Source organism: Hyaena hyaena, unplaced genomic scaffold, assembly GCF_003009895.1.
Source record: "Hyaena hyaena isolate Hyena2069 unplaced genomic scaffold, ASM300989v1 scaffold_30, whole genome shotgun sequence".
Classification (NCBI taxonomy): Eukaryota; Metazoa; Chordata; class Mammalia; order Carnivora; family Hyaenidae; genus Hyaena; species Hyaena hyaena.
The window spans coordinates 2,528,333-2,546,545 of record NW_024080662.1 but is presented as its reverse complement, the minus strand read 5'-3'; the positions used below and the strand labels follow the sequence as shown (position 1 = coordinate 2,546,545).

The following is an 18,213-nucleotide window of genomic DNA, read 5'->3' as shown; positions in this document are numbered from 1 at the left end:
ATTGGTCACTTAGACTGTAAATATCAGCTCTCCATTGAGAATTTAATAATTAACGTGTCTTCTGCTTTGTTTTCCTCTGGCAATCTGCTGGACAAAGTCTCACAGCAGCCTTTCAATCTAAAGCAATACCTACTGTCTAAAGGGTCTTCGTTAGCTGTATTAACCCCATTTTGCTGCCTCTTGTGACTACAGTCAGGAATGTTCTATTCTTATTCTCAGCTACTTACAGAAAATATAGTCTGAATAAAAATAATCAAAAATGGATCCTGGAGAATGAGTTTAACTCCTGGGAAAGGGGTATGAAGGGATTCCAAAGCAAACTTCTAAAAGGCAAGACAGGGCGCCTGGGTGGCTCAGTTAAACATCTAACTTTGGCTCGGGTCTTGATCTTGCAGATCATGGGTTCAAGCCCTGTGTCAGGTTCTGTGCTGACAAATCCTGCTTCGGATTCTGTGTCTCCCTCTGTCCCTTCCCCTTCCCCCTGCATCTTTCACAGTTCACTATAAATAATTTACTTGTAAACTTGTCCTACTTATTGATGTCAACATTTATTTACATTTTCCAGCCATAAAGTATTGGATTAGCTTAACTTTACAAGAGTATTCTTCTGGAAAGATGCTAAGATTGAACTGCACACAGACAACACAACTAAAACCATGAAATGACTTCGAGTCTATACACTCCAGCGTCCCCTCACCCTCTCCCTGTGAAATGACACCCCACCCTCCCTGAACTCAGACCCATCACCTTGAAACACTTACTAGTCTCAGCAGCTCAATTTCCCACAGAGAGATGGCAGGAACCCCAAGTTCAAGAGAGAAAAGAAATAAAGTACCAAAAGAGATGGTGTGAAAAAGGGGGAAAAAAAGAATGTAGGGAGAAGCAACACCAACAGCAATTCCCCTCCTTGCTGCACCACTGCCCTAGTAACCAACTGTGCTCCGGAGCCAGCTTCCTTTCACCTCTGTCGTGAGGATGGCACATTACATATCTCTCATTCAGAAGAAATGTTCACCAGAAGAGTGTTCACGATAACACTTAAAACTGCTATCTTTCGGGAGTGCCAGGATGGCCCAGTTGTTTGGGCGTCTAACTTTGGCTCAGGTCATGATCTCACTGCTCATGGGTTTGTGGGTTCGAGCCCCGCGTTGGGCTCTGTGCTGACAGCTCAGAGCCTGGAGCCTGCTTCAGATTCTGTGTCTCCCTCTATCTTTGCCCCTCCCCCACTCGTGCTCGTGCTCGCGCTCTCTCTCTCTCTGAAAACTACATAAACGTTAAATGTAAAGTTCAAAAAAAAAAAAAACTAGATAAACGTTTAAAAAAATCAGCTTTCTTTTGGCACAACTTAAGTTCACAACACACATTCATACATTTCACAAGGAGCCTACCTTCCAGTTTGTTAACAGTGCACACTCATCTATTACATAGATACAGCCATGTATGAGAAATAACTTACCTAACAAGCGCAAGAGCTGTTTGATATTTTTCCTGGATATAAGAACAAAGTAAATTCGAATACCAGATAAACTTTTGCTTTGCAAATGATAATGTGCTTATAGAATTCTCTAACATCATACAAAGAAGAGGCTTTAACATTAAATAAATATCACATCAAAACATACAAAGTAACACCAAAACTTACCATCCCTGTTCATTTTTATACTTGTAAGCAGCCCCAAGAATGTGACACAAGGTGCCTCCAGCTTTGAAATCCATGAAACATTTTGCCTAAAAATGATACAAGTTACACATGAGAAAAATAAAAGTTCTGACAAAATTACTCAGAATTACTCTGAATTCAAAGTTTTATAAATGCAAAAGATATAAACAACTCCTAACTTAATAACCTCCTTAAATAATTTCTGGAACCAAATAAGGTTTTATAAAGAAATTTTTCCTAAAGTGGACTAAAATTTTTTTTATTTCAACTAACATTTTACTCTTTAAACAAAGTCACTGAAAAACAAGATTTACAAAAGATAAAATGTTTCATCAGGAAACAGTAATGGAATGAATATTGATATACTACAAATTCCATTAGTAAATATAAAATTTGATATTTAGGGATGGCTGGGTGGCTCAGTCAGCTAAGCGTACGACTCCTGAATAATTTTGGCTCAGGTCATTATCTCACGGTTCATGAGATCGAGCCCCGCCTCAGGCTCTTTGCTGACAGTACGAAGCTTGCTTAGGACCCTCTCTCTCTGCCCCTCAACTATTCACTCTTTCTCCCTCAAAATAAAATTAAATAAATAAATAAATGCTGACTTTGAAATGTATAAAATTCGAGTAACACAATTTCTAAAAATGATTTTACTGTAAAGTAAGAAAATATTAGTATGTCAGACATTTTTTTTCAAATTCCCAACTTTAAGTCATACAAAAATTATAACTGAACTTTTGCTATAATATTTTAATGACCACTGAAACATGGTATAACTATTAAATTATATGTAAACTTATAGCTAGACCTGTACAATATCAAAGAGATGTTCACTTTATGGATTATAAAAGTAATGGTCAAACAGATCAAATGCTGAATGACTTCCACATTATGGAAGTAAAAGTTTCACATAAACTGATCATCAAATGGGCTAATAAGATGAAAATATTAGAAACACATCATGCAGGGGCATCTGAGTGGCTCCTGTTAAGCATCTAACTCTTGATTTCAGCTTATGTCATGATTTCACAGTTCATGTGTTTGAGCCTTGCATCAGGCTATGAGCTGAAAGCATGGAGACTGCTTGGGATTCTCTCTCTCTCTCTCTCTCTCTCTCTCTCTGCTCTTTCCATCTGCTCTCTCCCTTTCAAAATAAACATTTTAAAAAAATACATTAAAATAGGGGCACGTGGGTGGCTCAGTCGGTTAAGCGTCCAACTTCAGCTCAGGTCATGATCTCAAGGTTTGTGAGTTCAAGCCCTGCATCGGGCTCCATACTTGCAGCTCAGAGCCTGGAGCCTACTTCGGATTCTGTGTCTCCTTCTCTCTCTGCCCCTTCCCAACTTGTGCTCTGTCTCTCAAAAATAAATAAATGTAAAATAGAAAAAAAATACACCCTGCATTTGTTCCTTGAAAATGATTCTTACAAAATAATATAGGAAAAGAACAGCACGATGTCAAATATTAAGAAGACAAAAAACAGAATGGTTGCTAGGGGTAGGGGAGAGAGAGGAACGGAGAGTCATTATTTAATGAGTACAGAGGGTGTTTTTTTTTTTTTTTAATGTTTATGATTTATTTTTGAGAGAGAGAGAGAGAAAGTGCAAGTGCAAGCAAGGGAGGAGTAAAGAGAAAGGGAGACGGAGAATCTGAAGCAAGCTCCAAGCTGTCTGTGCAAACACCAATGTGGGGCTCAAACCCATGAACCATGAGATCATGACGTAAGACAAAGTCAGACAGTTAACTGACTGAACCACCCAGGCACTCCAGAGAATTTCAGTTTGGAAAAATGACCAAGTTGTGGAGATGAATGGTAGTTAATGTTGGACTACAATGCGAATATAAGAAAAACGTCACTGGAATATACACTTAAAAACAATTAAAATATTTTAGGGGCACCTCGTTGGCTCAGTCAGTTGAGCATCCAACTCTTGGTATCAGCTCAGGTTATGATCTCACAGTTCATGGGGTCAAGCCCTTCATCGGACTCTGTGCTGCCACTGCAGAGTCTGCTTGGGATTCTCTCTCTCCCTCTCTCTTCCCCTACCTCACACTCACTCATGCTCTCTCAAAATGAATAAACATTTTTAAAAAACAATTAAGGGGTGCCTGGGTGGCTCAGTTGGTTGAGCATCTAACTCTTAGGTTTTGGCTCAGGTCATGATCTCATGGTTTGGTTTCTTGGGTTCAAGCCCTGTGCTGGGCTCTGTGCTGACAGGGAGGAGCCTGATTGGGATTCTCTGTCTCCCTCTCTCTCTGACCCTCCCCCACTCGCACTATCTCTGTCTCTCTCAAAGTAAATAAACTTAAAAAAAAAAAAAAAAAAATAGGGGTGCCTGGGTGGCTCAGGCGGTTAAGTGTCGGACTTAGGCTCAGGTCATGATCTCGCAGTTTATGAGTTCAATTCCCATGTGAGGCTCTGTGCTGACAGCTCAGAGCCTGGAGCCTGCTTCAGACTCTGTATGTCTCCCTCTCCCTTTGTCCCTCCCCTGCTCACACTCTCTCTCTCTCTCTCTCAAAAATAAGTAAACATTTTTAAAAAATTAAAAATCAAAGAAGAAGAAAAAAATCAAACTTTAAGTCAAAGTGGCAATCTTCTGAGGTTTAAAAAAAAAAACCACACTAGGATGACACAGGGTGGGGCTGCTGAAGAGACTAAACAGGCAAGTATAACAACACTGATAAGGTAAAGGCTAGGGTTTCACTGCCAATGCAAGGACAGAAAATAAGACTATAGACCTAAGCAAGGGAGGACATTAGAACTAAAACAGTCACCCACCCCCCACTCCCCCAAACACACACGGAGAACCAGGATTATCAAAAGGCTGCATCAGTAGAAAAGCATAAACTGGAAAAAAATATCTGCCAGCCAAAAATCAAAGAAGATAACAAGCTTCCATCAAAAGACAATTTGAGTTTGAAACTTTACAACTCAGTTAGGAATCCCACAACAAATTAACATAAGAATTGGTCCTAAATTTAGCAGGTCCTCTGAAGTGCCTTAAAGAGCAAATTCTCAGCCCAGACCAACAGGATTCCCAGATAAAATTCCACTGAAGAAGTGCTGAAATTCCAAAATTCAAATACACAAAAACTCCACAGAACACAAAAACACAAGACACAAATCCAACCTGCTTTCTTTTGTTTATGTAAATAAAGTTTTATTGGAGAAAAATCCATGCTCACTGTGGCTACATTCACACAGAACAAAGATGAGAAGCTGCAGCAAAGACAACACATTTACTCTCTGATCTTTTACGGATAAAACTTTACCATTTGGCCTTTTACAGAAAAGTTTACTGATACCTGGTCTATACTACAATTAGGAACCTTTGTTCACCCAAAAATATCATGAGAGGAAAAAAGATAAGCTACCAAGAGGATATTTACAATAAATACTTCTGATACAGGACACATAAGAAAAACTCCTTTTAAAAAAAATGAGAAAGAAAAAAAGAAACTATGTCGGTGAGGATGTGCACTGTTGGTGGGAATGCAAATTGGCGCAGCCACTGTGTTAAATAGTATAGAGCTTCCTTAAAAAGTTAAAAATAATGGGGTGCCTGCATGGCTCAGTTGGTTAAGCATCTGACTCTTTGCTAAGGTCATGATCTTGGGATCATGAGACCAAACCCCGCATCAGGCTCCACACTGAGCATGGAGCCTGCTTAAGATTCTCTCCCTCCCTCCCTGCCCCTCTCCCACTCACTCTTCCTCTCTGTAAAAAAATTTAAAAATTAAAAATTAAATAAAAATAAATTAATTTTTTTTAAAAGTTAAAAGTAGAACTACCCTGGGTCACCTAGGTGGCTCAGTCAGTTAAGTGTCAGACTGTTGATTTCCACTCCGGTCATAATCTCAAGGTCTGTGAGTTCGAGCCAGCATCTGGCTCTGTACAGACTGCAGAACCTACTTGGGATTCTCTCTCCTTCTCTCTGCCCCTCCCTGGCTTCAGCATTCACATACTGTCTCTCAAAATAAATAAACTTAAAAAAAAAAAAAAAAAAGAGAACTACCCTATGATCCAGTAATTCCACAATTGGGTATTTACCCAAAGAATACAAAAACACTCATCTGAAAGGATATATGCACCCCTATGTTTATTACAGCATTATCTACAGTAGCCAAACTATGGAAGCAACCCAAGTGTCCATCAAAAGATGAATAGATAGGGGCACCTGGGTGGCTCAGTCAATTAACCATGTGACTTTGGCTCAGGTCACAATCTTGCAGTTCATGGGTTCATGCCCTGCATCAGGCTCTGTGCTGAAAGCTGGGAGCCTGGAGCCTGCTTCGGATTCTATGTCTCCTTCTCTCTCTGACCCTGCCCTGCTCACGCTTTCTCAGAAATAAATAAAATATTAAAAAAATTTTTTTAATAAATAAGATGAATGGATAAACAAAATGTGGTGTGTGTATATACATATACTTATATATACAATAAAATATTATTCAGCAATTTAAAAATGTGAAATCTTGCCATCTGCAATGACATGGATGGAGACAGAGTATTCTGCTAAGTAAAATAAGTTAGTGAAAAACAATTGTGTCTTCCCCCTCTCTGTCCCTCCCCTACTCACACTTGCATGTGCGTACATGCTCTCTCTCAAAAATAAAATAAACGTTAAAAAAATAAATAAAAAATAAAAAATGAGAAAGACAAAGACAAAGACAGGATTTTAAAAAAATGGGCGGAAGATTTGAACAGGCCCTTCAATAAAGAGAACAGCAAAATGGTCAATAAATATGAAAGGGTGCTCAACTTCACTAGTCATCAGCAACTAAAGAAAATGCAGTATCACCACAAATCCACCCCAAAAGTAAAATAAGACAGAAAATGTCCAAGCATCAGTGAGAAATAAGAGAATGAGAACCCCTGTATACTGCCTATGAGAGTATAAACTGATACAACTGCTCAGGAAAATTAGCAGTATCTACCAAAACTGAACATGCACAGCCCATGACCCAGCAATTGCTGATAATATTCCTAGGAATTCCTAGTAACTTGAAAACAACAGATTCCTCTCAGACCTCCCCATTTATTCCTCTGTCCCTCAGTCACTTAGTAGCTCTGCAAGGAATAATTATAAAACCAACGATCAGGTCCAACTCCTTTTCATTTTAAATTTTTTTTAAATTAAAAAAAATTGTTTTTAATGATTTATTTCTGACAGAGAGAGAGAGACAGTGTGGGCAGAGGAGGGTCAGAGAGAGAGGGAGATACAGAATCTGAAGCAGGCTCCCGGCTCTGAGCTAGCTGTCAGCACAGAGCCCGATGTGGGGCTTGAACCCACGAACCATGAGATCATGACCTGAGCCAAAGTCGGGCGCTTAACCAACTGAGCCACCCAGGCACCCCTCCTTTTTCTTTTCAAAAAAATTTTTTAATGTTTATTTTTGAGAGAGGCACAGAGACAGAGTAGGGGAGGGAGGGGCAGAAAGAGAGTGAGACACAGAATCTGAAACAGGTTCCACACAGATCACAAGATCATGACCTGAGCGGAAGTCAGACACTCAACTAACTGAACCACCCAGGCACCCCTCCAACTCCTTTTTCTTATAATTATAAGCCTCTTCTTATCAACTTCCTTCTCCTTCAAATTTATTTAGCACACAGCATGGTTTCCTAAATCAAATGAAGGAAAATGATTGTCAAAGTAACAGTCCTCTGATTCCTATTCTTTCCATTACACCAGACTGAACAAGTTCATGAGGATCTCTGCCATAAGGTAGGTCAGTCACACTTACTGGATAGAAATTCCAAAGTGTCAGAGAGAGATAGCCAATGGACTGTTATTCATCTAAAAGGTCCCAAAACAGTACTACCCAGTCGAAATATGCGGCTTCATTTGTAGAAATGGCTTTCACAAAAAATTTTATCTTTAAAATATTTACATGAATTACAAAGATATATATAAAATGGTATTATTAAGTTCCTGTGACAGTTAGAAAGTAACTCTAAAAAATTTATTGCGAGTCCCTGAAAATAGGTGTACCCATCTCCTCAACGTATCTCCTTTTGAGGACTAATAATTTCACTAAGTTCAGAGATGTAAGTCAGCACTGTGCTTTACATTTTGGTAGATACTTTAAGATCAATTTCAGAAATTAAATACAGTTCAGTTTTCCAGCTAATTTCATCAACAGCCTTTCACTTTTCTTGGCTGTCAGAGCATCAGAGCAAGGGCATATCAATCAATAAATACATACTAAACACTTGTAGTGAGTAAGAAGGTAAAGCAAATCCTACCAATGGTTAATTGATAAAACTTTGCTTCAATTCAAAGGACTTTACATTGCTTTGTTAGTCCTCAGGTTTACACAAAATTCACAGTCTCAGCTAGGAGTTGAGTTGAAACAGAAGACCTAGCTCTTTGGGGTCATCCTCAAGAGCTGAAAGTGATAACAAACTAGTATTATAAATGTTCAAATAATATCTCTAACTTAGATCTATATTTTTCCTTTGACCAAGAAAACTTTTGCTAGAAAAAGGCAGCGATCAATTTTCATGTTACTTCTAATTTCTTGAAGAGCTTTCATTATCACATATCTTGTGATTCTCACAGCTATAGCATAGCATCCTTTGAGCAAGAAACAGTTTCCCAGGGGCCCCTGGGTGGCTGAGAAGGTTGAGTTGGTCTCAGTGTACTAGTCATAGTAAGTAACTTCCACAATCAGAATTAAAATCATTTATGAAAAGTCTATAGCTAACATCATACTTAATAGTGCAAAAATGAATGTTTTTCCATTAACAAGGTTAGAATTCCACTCTTAAAACGTTTATCTCTGGAGAGCCTGGGTGGCTCAGTCAGTTGAACATCCGACTTCGGTTCAGGTCATGATCTTGAGGTTTACAAGTTCGAGCTCCGCATCAGGCTCTGTGCTGACAGCTCAGAGCCTGGAGCCTGCTTCTGGTTCTGTGTCTCCCTCTCTCTCTGACCCTCCCCCATTTGCCCTCTGTCTCTCAAAAATAAATAAACATTAAAAATTTTTTTTAAGTTTTTATTTACTTTTTTCAGTAATATCTATATGCAACATGGGGCCCAAACTCACAACCCTAAGAACAAGAGTAGGATGCTTCTCTTACTGAGCCAGCCAGGAGCCCCTTGCACTTATAACTAAAATTTGTTTACATTAATGTATTAAGTATACAAAACCTAGACACAAGTGGAAAAGACACAGGTGTAGTCTGGAGGAATCCATTCTGCAGGCTTCTGTAACCTCTCTCCCTCACATGAGAGGTCACACAAAGTGCATTCTTCCCCAACACTGAAAAGACAGCAGCATATCGGCAACATTTCTGCCCATGGAAGCCTGTGAGTCTCATACTCAAGGATTTTATGGGGGGGGGGGGGGGGGGGCGGTGTCTAGTACCTTTTGTCTAACACATACTAAAATTCCACATTCCTCAGGAGCAAAGTAGGTATTCATTATAAGCCACACTGTTTGTACAAATAGTGTACGCTCAGGAAACTACTCTTCTTATTAGCTGACTAGGAATACTTAGAGTCAGATTCCCAGATGCCAGTCAAGGCCCGACTGGTGAGCAGGCCTAACTGAGGACAGTAATCTCAGGCTTGCTGTCTTAATTCTTTTCTGCACAATATTTTTCTTTATGAAAAAAAATTTTTTCCTTTATAAATTTTTTTTTTTTTTTACAAATAGTTTATTGTCAAGTTGGTTTCCATATAACAGCCAGTGCTCATCCACAAGTGCCCTCCTCCATGCCCATCTCCCCCCTCCCCCACGGTATTTTTCTTTAATCAAAAATTTTAAATTCTTTATATGTTCCACATATATATTACTTTTAATTTTTTAACATTTTTTCATTTCTGAGAGACAGAGAGAGACAGAGCTTGAGTGGGAGAAGGGCAGAGAGAGGGAGACACAGAATCTGAAGCAGGCTCCAGGCTCTGAGCTGTCAGCACAGAGTCCCATGTGGGACTCGAACTCACAAACTGCGAGATCATGACCTGAGCAGAAGTTGGATGTTTAACCAACTGAACCACTCACTCACGGGCCCCACAAATATGTTCCTTATTAAACATATATTGGAAGTATTTCCTTCCAGGTTGGGATTTGACTTTTTGTTTCCTTAACACTGTCTTCCCAAGAGCAAAAGTTATGAATTTTGATGAAATTCAACTTACTGATTTTTATGTTTTGTGCTTTTTGTGTTCACAGAAACTTTTGCATACCCCAAAGTCACAGACTCTTTCCTATATTTTCTTCTAAATAGATTTTAGGTATTTTAAGTTAATTTTCACATATAGTGTGAGGGTTACGGCTAATGCTTTTTGTTCCCCCAGTATGTATATCCAATTATTTTAGACCCACCTTTGTTGGAAAGATGTTTTTCGGTGAATTGCTTGGTGATTTGCTTTAGCACTTCGTTGAAAATCAGCTGACCAGATATGTGTGAGTCTATAACTGGATTGTTTTTCCAGATGGATCTAAATGTCTTTTTGCTAATACCAAATTTTTTTTATTATTATAACTTAATAACAAGTTTTCTTATTTTTTTCCCACGTGATCGTTATTCTTTTAATTTCTTTTTCTTGCCTCACTGCAGTAGGTAGCACCTCTGACTCAGTACTGAATAGAAAAGGTGTAGAGATTACTTACGTAAATAAATAAACTTTAAAAAAAATCTTAGTTATAAGTACAACTATATGCTGAGTTTCAGGAGTCTTTCTAGTAAATCTCTGAATGTGGGGTGGTCTTAGGAAACCAAATAAAAAAACCATTTGAATAAGCAACTCACAAAAGAAGAAACAATAGATGCATAAAAAGATGTTTAACACTGGGGCGTCTGGGTGGCTCAGTCAATTAAGCATCCGACTTCAGCTCAGGTCATGATCTCACATTTCATGGGTTCAAGTCCCACATCAGTCTCTGCGTTGACAGCTCAGAACCTGGAGCCTGCTTTGGATTTTATGTCTCCCTGTCTCTCTGCCCCTACTCCACTCACTCACTCGCTCTCTCAAAAATAAACAACGTTAAAAAAAAAATTTTTTTTTTTTTTAGATGTTTAACATCAGGAGCGCCTGGGTTGCTCAGTCAGTTAAGCATCTGACTTTGGCTCAGGGCATGATCCCACAGTTCCTGAGTTCAAGCCCCAGGTCGGGCTCTGTGCTGAGAGCTCAGCTCCCTTTAGATTCTGTGTCTCCCTCTCTCTCTGCCCCTTTCCCACCCATACTCCCTCTCTCTCTCTCCTCCCTCTCAAAAATAATCAAACGTTAAAAAATAAAAATTAAAAGAAGAATGTAAGATGTTTAACATCATCAGTTATCATGAAAATACAAATTAAAAGTATGAGATTCCAAGGGCTCCTGTGTGGCTCAGTCAAACATCTGACTGCACCTCAGGTCATGATCGGCGGTTCGTGGGTTGGAGTCCTGCATCAGGCTCTGTGCTGACAGCTCAGAACCTGAAGCCTGCTTCAGTTCCTGTGTCTCCCTCTATCTCTGCCCCTCCCCTGTTCACACTCTGTTTTTCTTCGTGTCTCAAAAATGAGTAAACATAAAAACAAAATTTTTTTAAAAGTATGAGGGGCGCCTGGGTGGCTCAGTCGGTTGAGTGTCTGACTTCAGCTCAGGTCATGATCTCACGGTTCATGGGTTCAAGCCCCACGTCGGGCTCTATGCTGACAGCTCAGAGCCTGGAGCCTGCTTCAGATTCTGTGTCTCCCTCTCTCTCTGACCCTCCCCTGCTCACGCTGTCTCTTTCTCTCAGAAAAAAAAAATTATTAAAAAAATAATAAAAGTATGATTCCACTACATACCTACCAAAATGGATAAAATTATGAAGATTAATCATACCAACTGTTGACAAAAATGCAAAGGAACTGGAATTCTCATGCACTGCTAGGTGGTATGTAAAATGATACAATGCCTTCAAAAAAACAGTATGGCAGTTCTTTCAAAAGTTGAATGCTACCAATTCTATGACCCAAACATTCCATTCCTAGGGTATTTACCTAGGAGAAATGAAAAATGTCCACAAAAAGATTTGGACATTAACAATAATAGCAGCTTTACTTACAATGCTGGAAACAACACAAATGGCCAATAAACAGTTAAGGGATAAGTGAACTATGATTTGGAGGACCTGCGTGGCTCAGTCAGTTAAGCATCTGACTCTTGATTTCAACTCTGGTCATGATCTTGCAGTTCAGGCGACTGAGTCCCACACTGGGCTCTGTACTGACAGCATGTAGCCTGCTTGGGATTCTCTTTCTGTTCCCCTCCCCCACTCACACTATCTTCTCTCTAAAAAAAAAAAAAGAAGGGAAAAAATAGTAATACATGGAACAACAAAAATGACGCCCATCTCAAAATCCATTATGAGTACACCGAGATACTACCTCACGCCGGTGAGAGTGGCTAAAATGAGCAAATCAGAGGACTCTAGACGCGGGTGAGGATGTGGAGAAACGGGCAACTTCCTACGTTGGTGGGAATGTAAACTGGTGCAGCCCCTCTGGAAAACAGTGTGGAGGTTCCTCAAAAAATTAACATTAGAACTCCCCTATGACCCAGCAATAGCACTGCTTTGAATTTACCCAAGTGATACAGGAGTGCTGATGCACAGGGGCACATGGACCCCAATGTTCATAGCAGCACTCTCAACAATAGCCAAAACATGGAAAGAGCCTAAGTGTCCATCAACGGATGAATGGATCAAGAAGATGTGGTTTATCTATACAAATGAATACTACATGGCAATGAGAAAGAATGAAATCTGGCCATGTGTAGCAACATGGATGGAACTTGAGGGTGTTATGCTGAACGAAATAAGTCAGGCAGAGAAAGACAGATACCATATGTTTGCATGTATAGGAGGATTAGGAGGAACTTAACTGAGGACCGTGGGGGAGAAGGGGAAAAATAGTTGGGGAGAGGGAGGGAGGCAAACTGTGAGAGACTCTTGAATGCCGAAAACTGAGGGCAGATGGGGGTGGGAAGGAGGAAAAGGGGGGTGATGGGCATGGAGGAGGGCACTTGTGGAGATGAGCACTGGGTGTTATATGGAAACCAACTTGACAATAAACTATTTAAAAAAAATCCACTGTTGAGTTAAAGAACTGAGGCAAAAAAAGTATATCATTGTGATTCTATTTATATGAACTTCCTGAAACTGGGGTACCTTGGTGCTTCAGTCGGTTAAACATCAGACTCTTGATTTCAGTTCAGGTCATTTTCTAATGGTTTGTGAGTTTGAGCCCTACATCTGGCTCTGTGCTGACAGCACGGAACCTGCTTGGGATCTTCTGTCTTCCTATCTCTCTGCCCTTCCCCCACTCACGTGTGTGCTCTCTCTCTCTCAAAATAAATTAATAAACATAAAAAAAAGATCTTTAACAAAAATTTTTTTGATGAAGCTGTAAATGAATCTGTAGTGTCACTGGTTACCAGAGGACTGGGGTGGAAGATGGATTACAAGGAAACTTTTGGGGGTGATAGAAATGATCATTACCCTGAACTCATCATTATTTTAAATATGTACCATTTATCATATACCTCAGTAAAGCCAGAGGAATAAACATTATGGGAAAAGAGAGAAAAGGAAAAAAGTGAAAGGGGAAAAACAGGTAAAAAATAAACAAAGCATCACCCAGACAAATCAGAAATACAAACAATGCCAGCGAACTAAGGTTTCTACCTGTGTATCCACATGGTATGGATGGGACTACAGACCTGCCATTAACACTGGGCCTAGTTTTCTGGAGCTGTGGTCAACACCTGGTCCAGCAAGTCCTCAGGCTGGCATACAGATCCAGGTTCTAAAAGCCCATACTCCGAAGTCCACTGAGCTCTGACCGGTCATGCCAAATCATTGGCTCACTGCCCTTGCAGATGAATTAATTACAAGGATGAAAAGAGAATGGACTACATTTTTTTCAGACTCATCCTTTTATATAAAGTAATTTGTACTATCTACAGGTACACAGATGGACAGCTCAGCTGGACTATCTCATGTTTGGCTCAACTCGTTTTTTCATGTTTATAAATACTTCTTCCAAGGCTCACAACACAGAGGAATACTTATGATTCCATTCCTATAAAATTCAAAGACCAGCAAGACTACACGATTCTCTTTAGAGATGCATACAAACATGGGATACATATAAAGAAAATCAAAATGAAACTAAATCATTGCTCCACAAAGTAAATATCACACATCATTTCACTTAAATGGTTGCTTACATTCCACTTTCATCACTCAGAGGTCTAAGCTACAAACTTAAAGAACTAATTTCTAATACATACAAAACACTTAGGATTTTCTTTCTAGTTCCATGTTCCCAACCATAGTCTCTACACTCTGAAATTTATGGAATGGAATGTCAGGGTGTAGTCAGGTTATAGTTGCAAATGAAATGATTAATTTTTTTTAAGAGTAACGGTAATTTGGGGCGCCTGGGTGGCTTAGTCGGTTAAGCGTCCCGACTTTTGCTTAGGTCATGATCTCGCGGTTCGTTGGTTCGAGCCCCGCGTCGGGCTCTGTGCTGACAGCTAGCTCAGAGCCTGGAGCCTGTTTCAGATTCTGTGTCTCCCTCCCTCTCTCTGACTCTCCCCTGCTCACGCTGTCTCTCTCTCTCTCAGAAATAAATAAAACATTAAAAACAAATTAAGAAAAAAAAGCAATGTTAAGTTGAAAATTCTGAACATCTCATAAACATATTCAAAATCTTCTGCTACTTGGGGCACCCATGTGGCTCAGTGGGTTGAGTATCCGACTTTGACTCAGGTATTGATCTCATGGCTCGTGAGTTCAAGCCCCACATCGAGTTTCCTGCTGTCACTGCTGAGCCCACTTATATCTTCTGTACCCCTCTCTCTGTGCCCCTTCTCCACTTGCACGCTCTCTCTCTCTCAAAAATAAGTAAATCTTAGGGCGCCTGGGTGGCTCAGTCGGTTAAACGTCCGACTTGGGCCTAGATCATCTCACAATTCGTGGGTTCAAGCCACGCGTTGGGCGTTGTGCTGACAGCGAGCTCAGAGCCTGGAGCCTGTTTCAGATTCTGTGTCTCCCTCTCTCTCTGACCCTCCCCTGCTCACCCTGTCTGTCTCTCTGTCTCTCTCTCTCAGAAATAAATAAAACATGTAAAAAAAAAAAAATCTTAAAAAAAAAAACTTTGGCTACTTTAGACTCTGATTTTACCTTATAGTAGTCCTCTAGGTCTTAAAGCTTCGTTGTTTTTAAACACAGGCTCTTATCATCTATAAAGGCAGAATACAAAACTGGCTCTATCCTATCATTATAATTATATTATGCATGCACATACACTAAGCCTTGAAGAGATTATAGAAAAACAAGAATTTTTACTTGTGGTGAAGATAAAAACACTTTTTTCTTGTTTTAATTCATGCTATAGCTATGTATACAACATATTATTTTTTAAGTAGGCTCGAAATTACAACCCCAAGATCAAGACTCACATGCTCTGCTGACTGGTCAAGAAGGTGCCCCTGCCTGTACAACATACTTTTAGCCTTATAAATCCTTAAATTTTCTCTAAATCCTCTTACATCTCAATTTAGCATTAAATAGAACATATCCTACACTGAGCCAGCTGTTTAGTATGTGGTATGACTTAAGTTAGTATATAAACTCCCACTTTATTTTAAAAAAATCAGTCCAAAGAGTGAACTCTTACAACCAGTACTGTTTATTCATAAAGGGGGAAAAAAAACTTTCAAGGTTAAATAGCTGAATGTTTCACTAAAACATTCTTGGCTTCATTGCCTCTCTCATCCACTTTTGCTTGACACCATTACACATTACATCAATCCCGTTCATTTGGGAAAATGCTAAACACTATTTTAAGAGGAAGAGAAATACATCTGGTCCCACTGGCACTAAGCCATGAATTATTTTTATTTCTGACTTATGCCTAAAAATATTCTTCCCTAATCTTTAATCTGGAAAAAATAATGGTTTAGTTCCCAAGAGTTAAATATCCCATAAATAAAGCCTCCTGTACATACTATTTTTTAAAACCATTCATACAATCAAATGAATCACATTATACAAAATACTTCATGTAACATTATAAATTTTACTCTAAATGATGTTATACTTGATAAAGTGCAGTCTCTGTGTATTATCTTACAATGTTTTTTCAGATTATTTATTTATTCTGAGAGTGTGAGCAGGGGAGGGAAAGAGAGAGACTCCTAACCAGGCTCTGTACTGTCAACACAAGCTCAACTCAGGGCTCAGACTCATGAACCGTAAGTGAGATCAGGACCTAAGCTGAAATCAAGAGGCATTCAACCGACTGGGCCACCCAGGTGCCCAATGTTAACAGTGTTTTAAATGATAACTTCAAATAGCCCCTGATTTAATAATTCTAATCTGGTTCATAATATATAAGAATAAGAACTAAAATCTCATGTAGCTAGAGGTAAAGGAACATGAAGCTTTCAAATGATTCAGGAGAAAAAAAGACGACATATGTAAAGAAAAAGAGAATGATAACGCAATTGTATTAAAATGTTAATAATCAGAGATTCTGAATAAAGGGAAAATGAAAGTTCTTTGTACTATTCTTGCAAACTTTTAAATAAATTTTGAAAGTTTTAAATTTACAAAAGTTACCAAAAAAAAAAAAATCTCAATTAGTCACACAGTTCAGAAGATGAAATACACTGATTATCCAGTTGAATTATTTCCATTAGTAAAAAATGAACATGTATCTCTAATACCTAAAAATCTATTCATAAATTATATACATGCCTTTACTACAATGCTAACACATCATGCATATATAACTTAAATCAGATGTTAAAATATATCAAAAGGATAAAATTAAGAAGTAAATCAAAACAGAAGGAATGATCTTGCTCCACATCTGTGAATTCAACCAGTACCCAGTAACTCCCAAATCTCTTCTACTAATTCAACCCTGTACTCTAAATTCCAGATCTCATTTCCTAGATCTTACAGGATTTCTAAACTCGAGGTACCTATAGAAGAACCAACCTTAACACAGAACAGAGTACCTTTCCCCACAAACCTGCTTTTATTCTGGCTTTCCCCTTAGTGCTAAGAGTATCTGATTGCTCAGTATAGTCACCCTAATAAATTCTTTCCTTTTCCAGCCCCTATACTGCCCCCACCAAAGTTATTACCAAGTTCTGCCCCCTTAAAACCCTTTCAATTCCTTTATGCTCTCTTTAATTCACTGCTTGCTCCGCAGACTGTCATCATAGTGGATTACGAGAGCAGTTTCTTCAGGGAGAACTTTCAGAGCCTCCAATCTCAATAGCTTCCAACCCATTCTTCACACTGAAGCCTGTGGGACTTTTCTAAAACCCAAAATTGGGGCACCTAGGTGGCTCAGTCAGTTGAGTGTCTGACTTTGGCTTAGGTCATGACCTCACAGTTTGTGGGTTCGAGCCCCACATCAGGCTCTGTGCTGAGCGCTGAGAGCTTGAACCCGCTTCGGATTCTGTCTCACTCTCACTAACCCTCCCCCACTCATGTGCTCTCTCTTGCACGCTCTCTCCCTCTCTCAAAAATAAATAAAACATTAAAAAAAAAATTTTTAATGGAGCCACCCAGGCGCCCCTGAATTTGAGACTTGAAAAAGTAGGAGTTCTTCAGGGAACTACTGGAGGATGGGATTTTTCAGGCAGTGATAGCACATGTAAAGGCATAAATGCCTGAGAAAATGTGGTACTTTACAGTCGTTTCAGCTAATTTAACAAGATTAGAACTGAGGAAAATAGGCAGAGAAATGGGCTAGAATCAGTCTTAATAGGCCAACTTTACTATGCTAGACGTGTAGCCTTTATCTTGAAAGTGATGAGGTAGACACAAGGGAGAGATGGGAAGATGGCTTAGTTGATTTTGGGTTTAAAATTTTGGGGGTGGGGGGCGCTTGGGTGGCTCAGTCAGTTAAGCATCGATTCGGCTCAGGTCATGATCTCATGGTTCATGGGTTCAAGCCCCATATCAGGTTCTGTGCTGACAGCTAGCTCAGAGAGCCTGGAGCCTGTTTCAGATTCTGTGTCTCCCTCTGTCTCTGACCCTCCTCTGCTCACGCTATCTGTCTCAGAAATAAATAAAACGTTAAAAAAATTTTTTTAGAAGTCTCAAATTCAGATGTTCTTTCCCCTGGAAAACTTTGCCTGAGATCACCAGGAAAGTCAAAGGCTCTACTCATTCAGCTCACTAGATTGTGAGCCCCCCGAGGACAAACAACACTGTGTCTTGCTCTTTAAATTCTGAGAACTTGGGACTCTTAAATACTGAGAACAAACTGAGGGTTGATGGGGAACTGGGAGAGAGGGGAAAGTGGGTGATAGGAGGGCACTTGTTAGGATGAGCATTGGGTGTTGTATGGAAATCAATTTGACAATAAACTGTATTAAATAAATAAATATTCTTTGAACTTGGTAACTAACCAAATGCTTCAGCTACTTGCTGAGCTCTCTAATCAGTGGCAGAAAAGCAGCGCTTTTTAATGTCACTGGGGTAACCAGATAACCATAAGAAAAAGGATAAAACTAGATACACTGCTCACACTAAATACCAAG

The 18,213-nt window shown here is 39.4% G+C and overlaps 1 protein-coding gene across 1 annotated transcript in view; it reads right to left on the bottom strand.

The window, feature by feature from the left end:
* SMARCC1 (SWI/SNF related, matrix associated, actin dependent regulator of chromatin subfamily c member 1) overlaps window positions 1-18,213 on the bottom strand; it is a 183,385-nt gene that overhangs the window by 151,901 nt on the left and 13,271 nt on the right. The window contains exon 3 of the mRNA XM_039228159.1: window positions 1,643-1,728. Coding sequence (XP_039084090.1) covers window positions 1,643-1,728 — 86 coding nt within the window. The remainder of the gene's footprint in view (window positions 1-1,642; window positions 1,729-18,213) is intronic.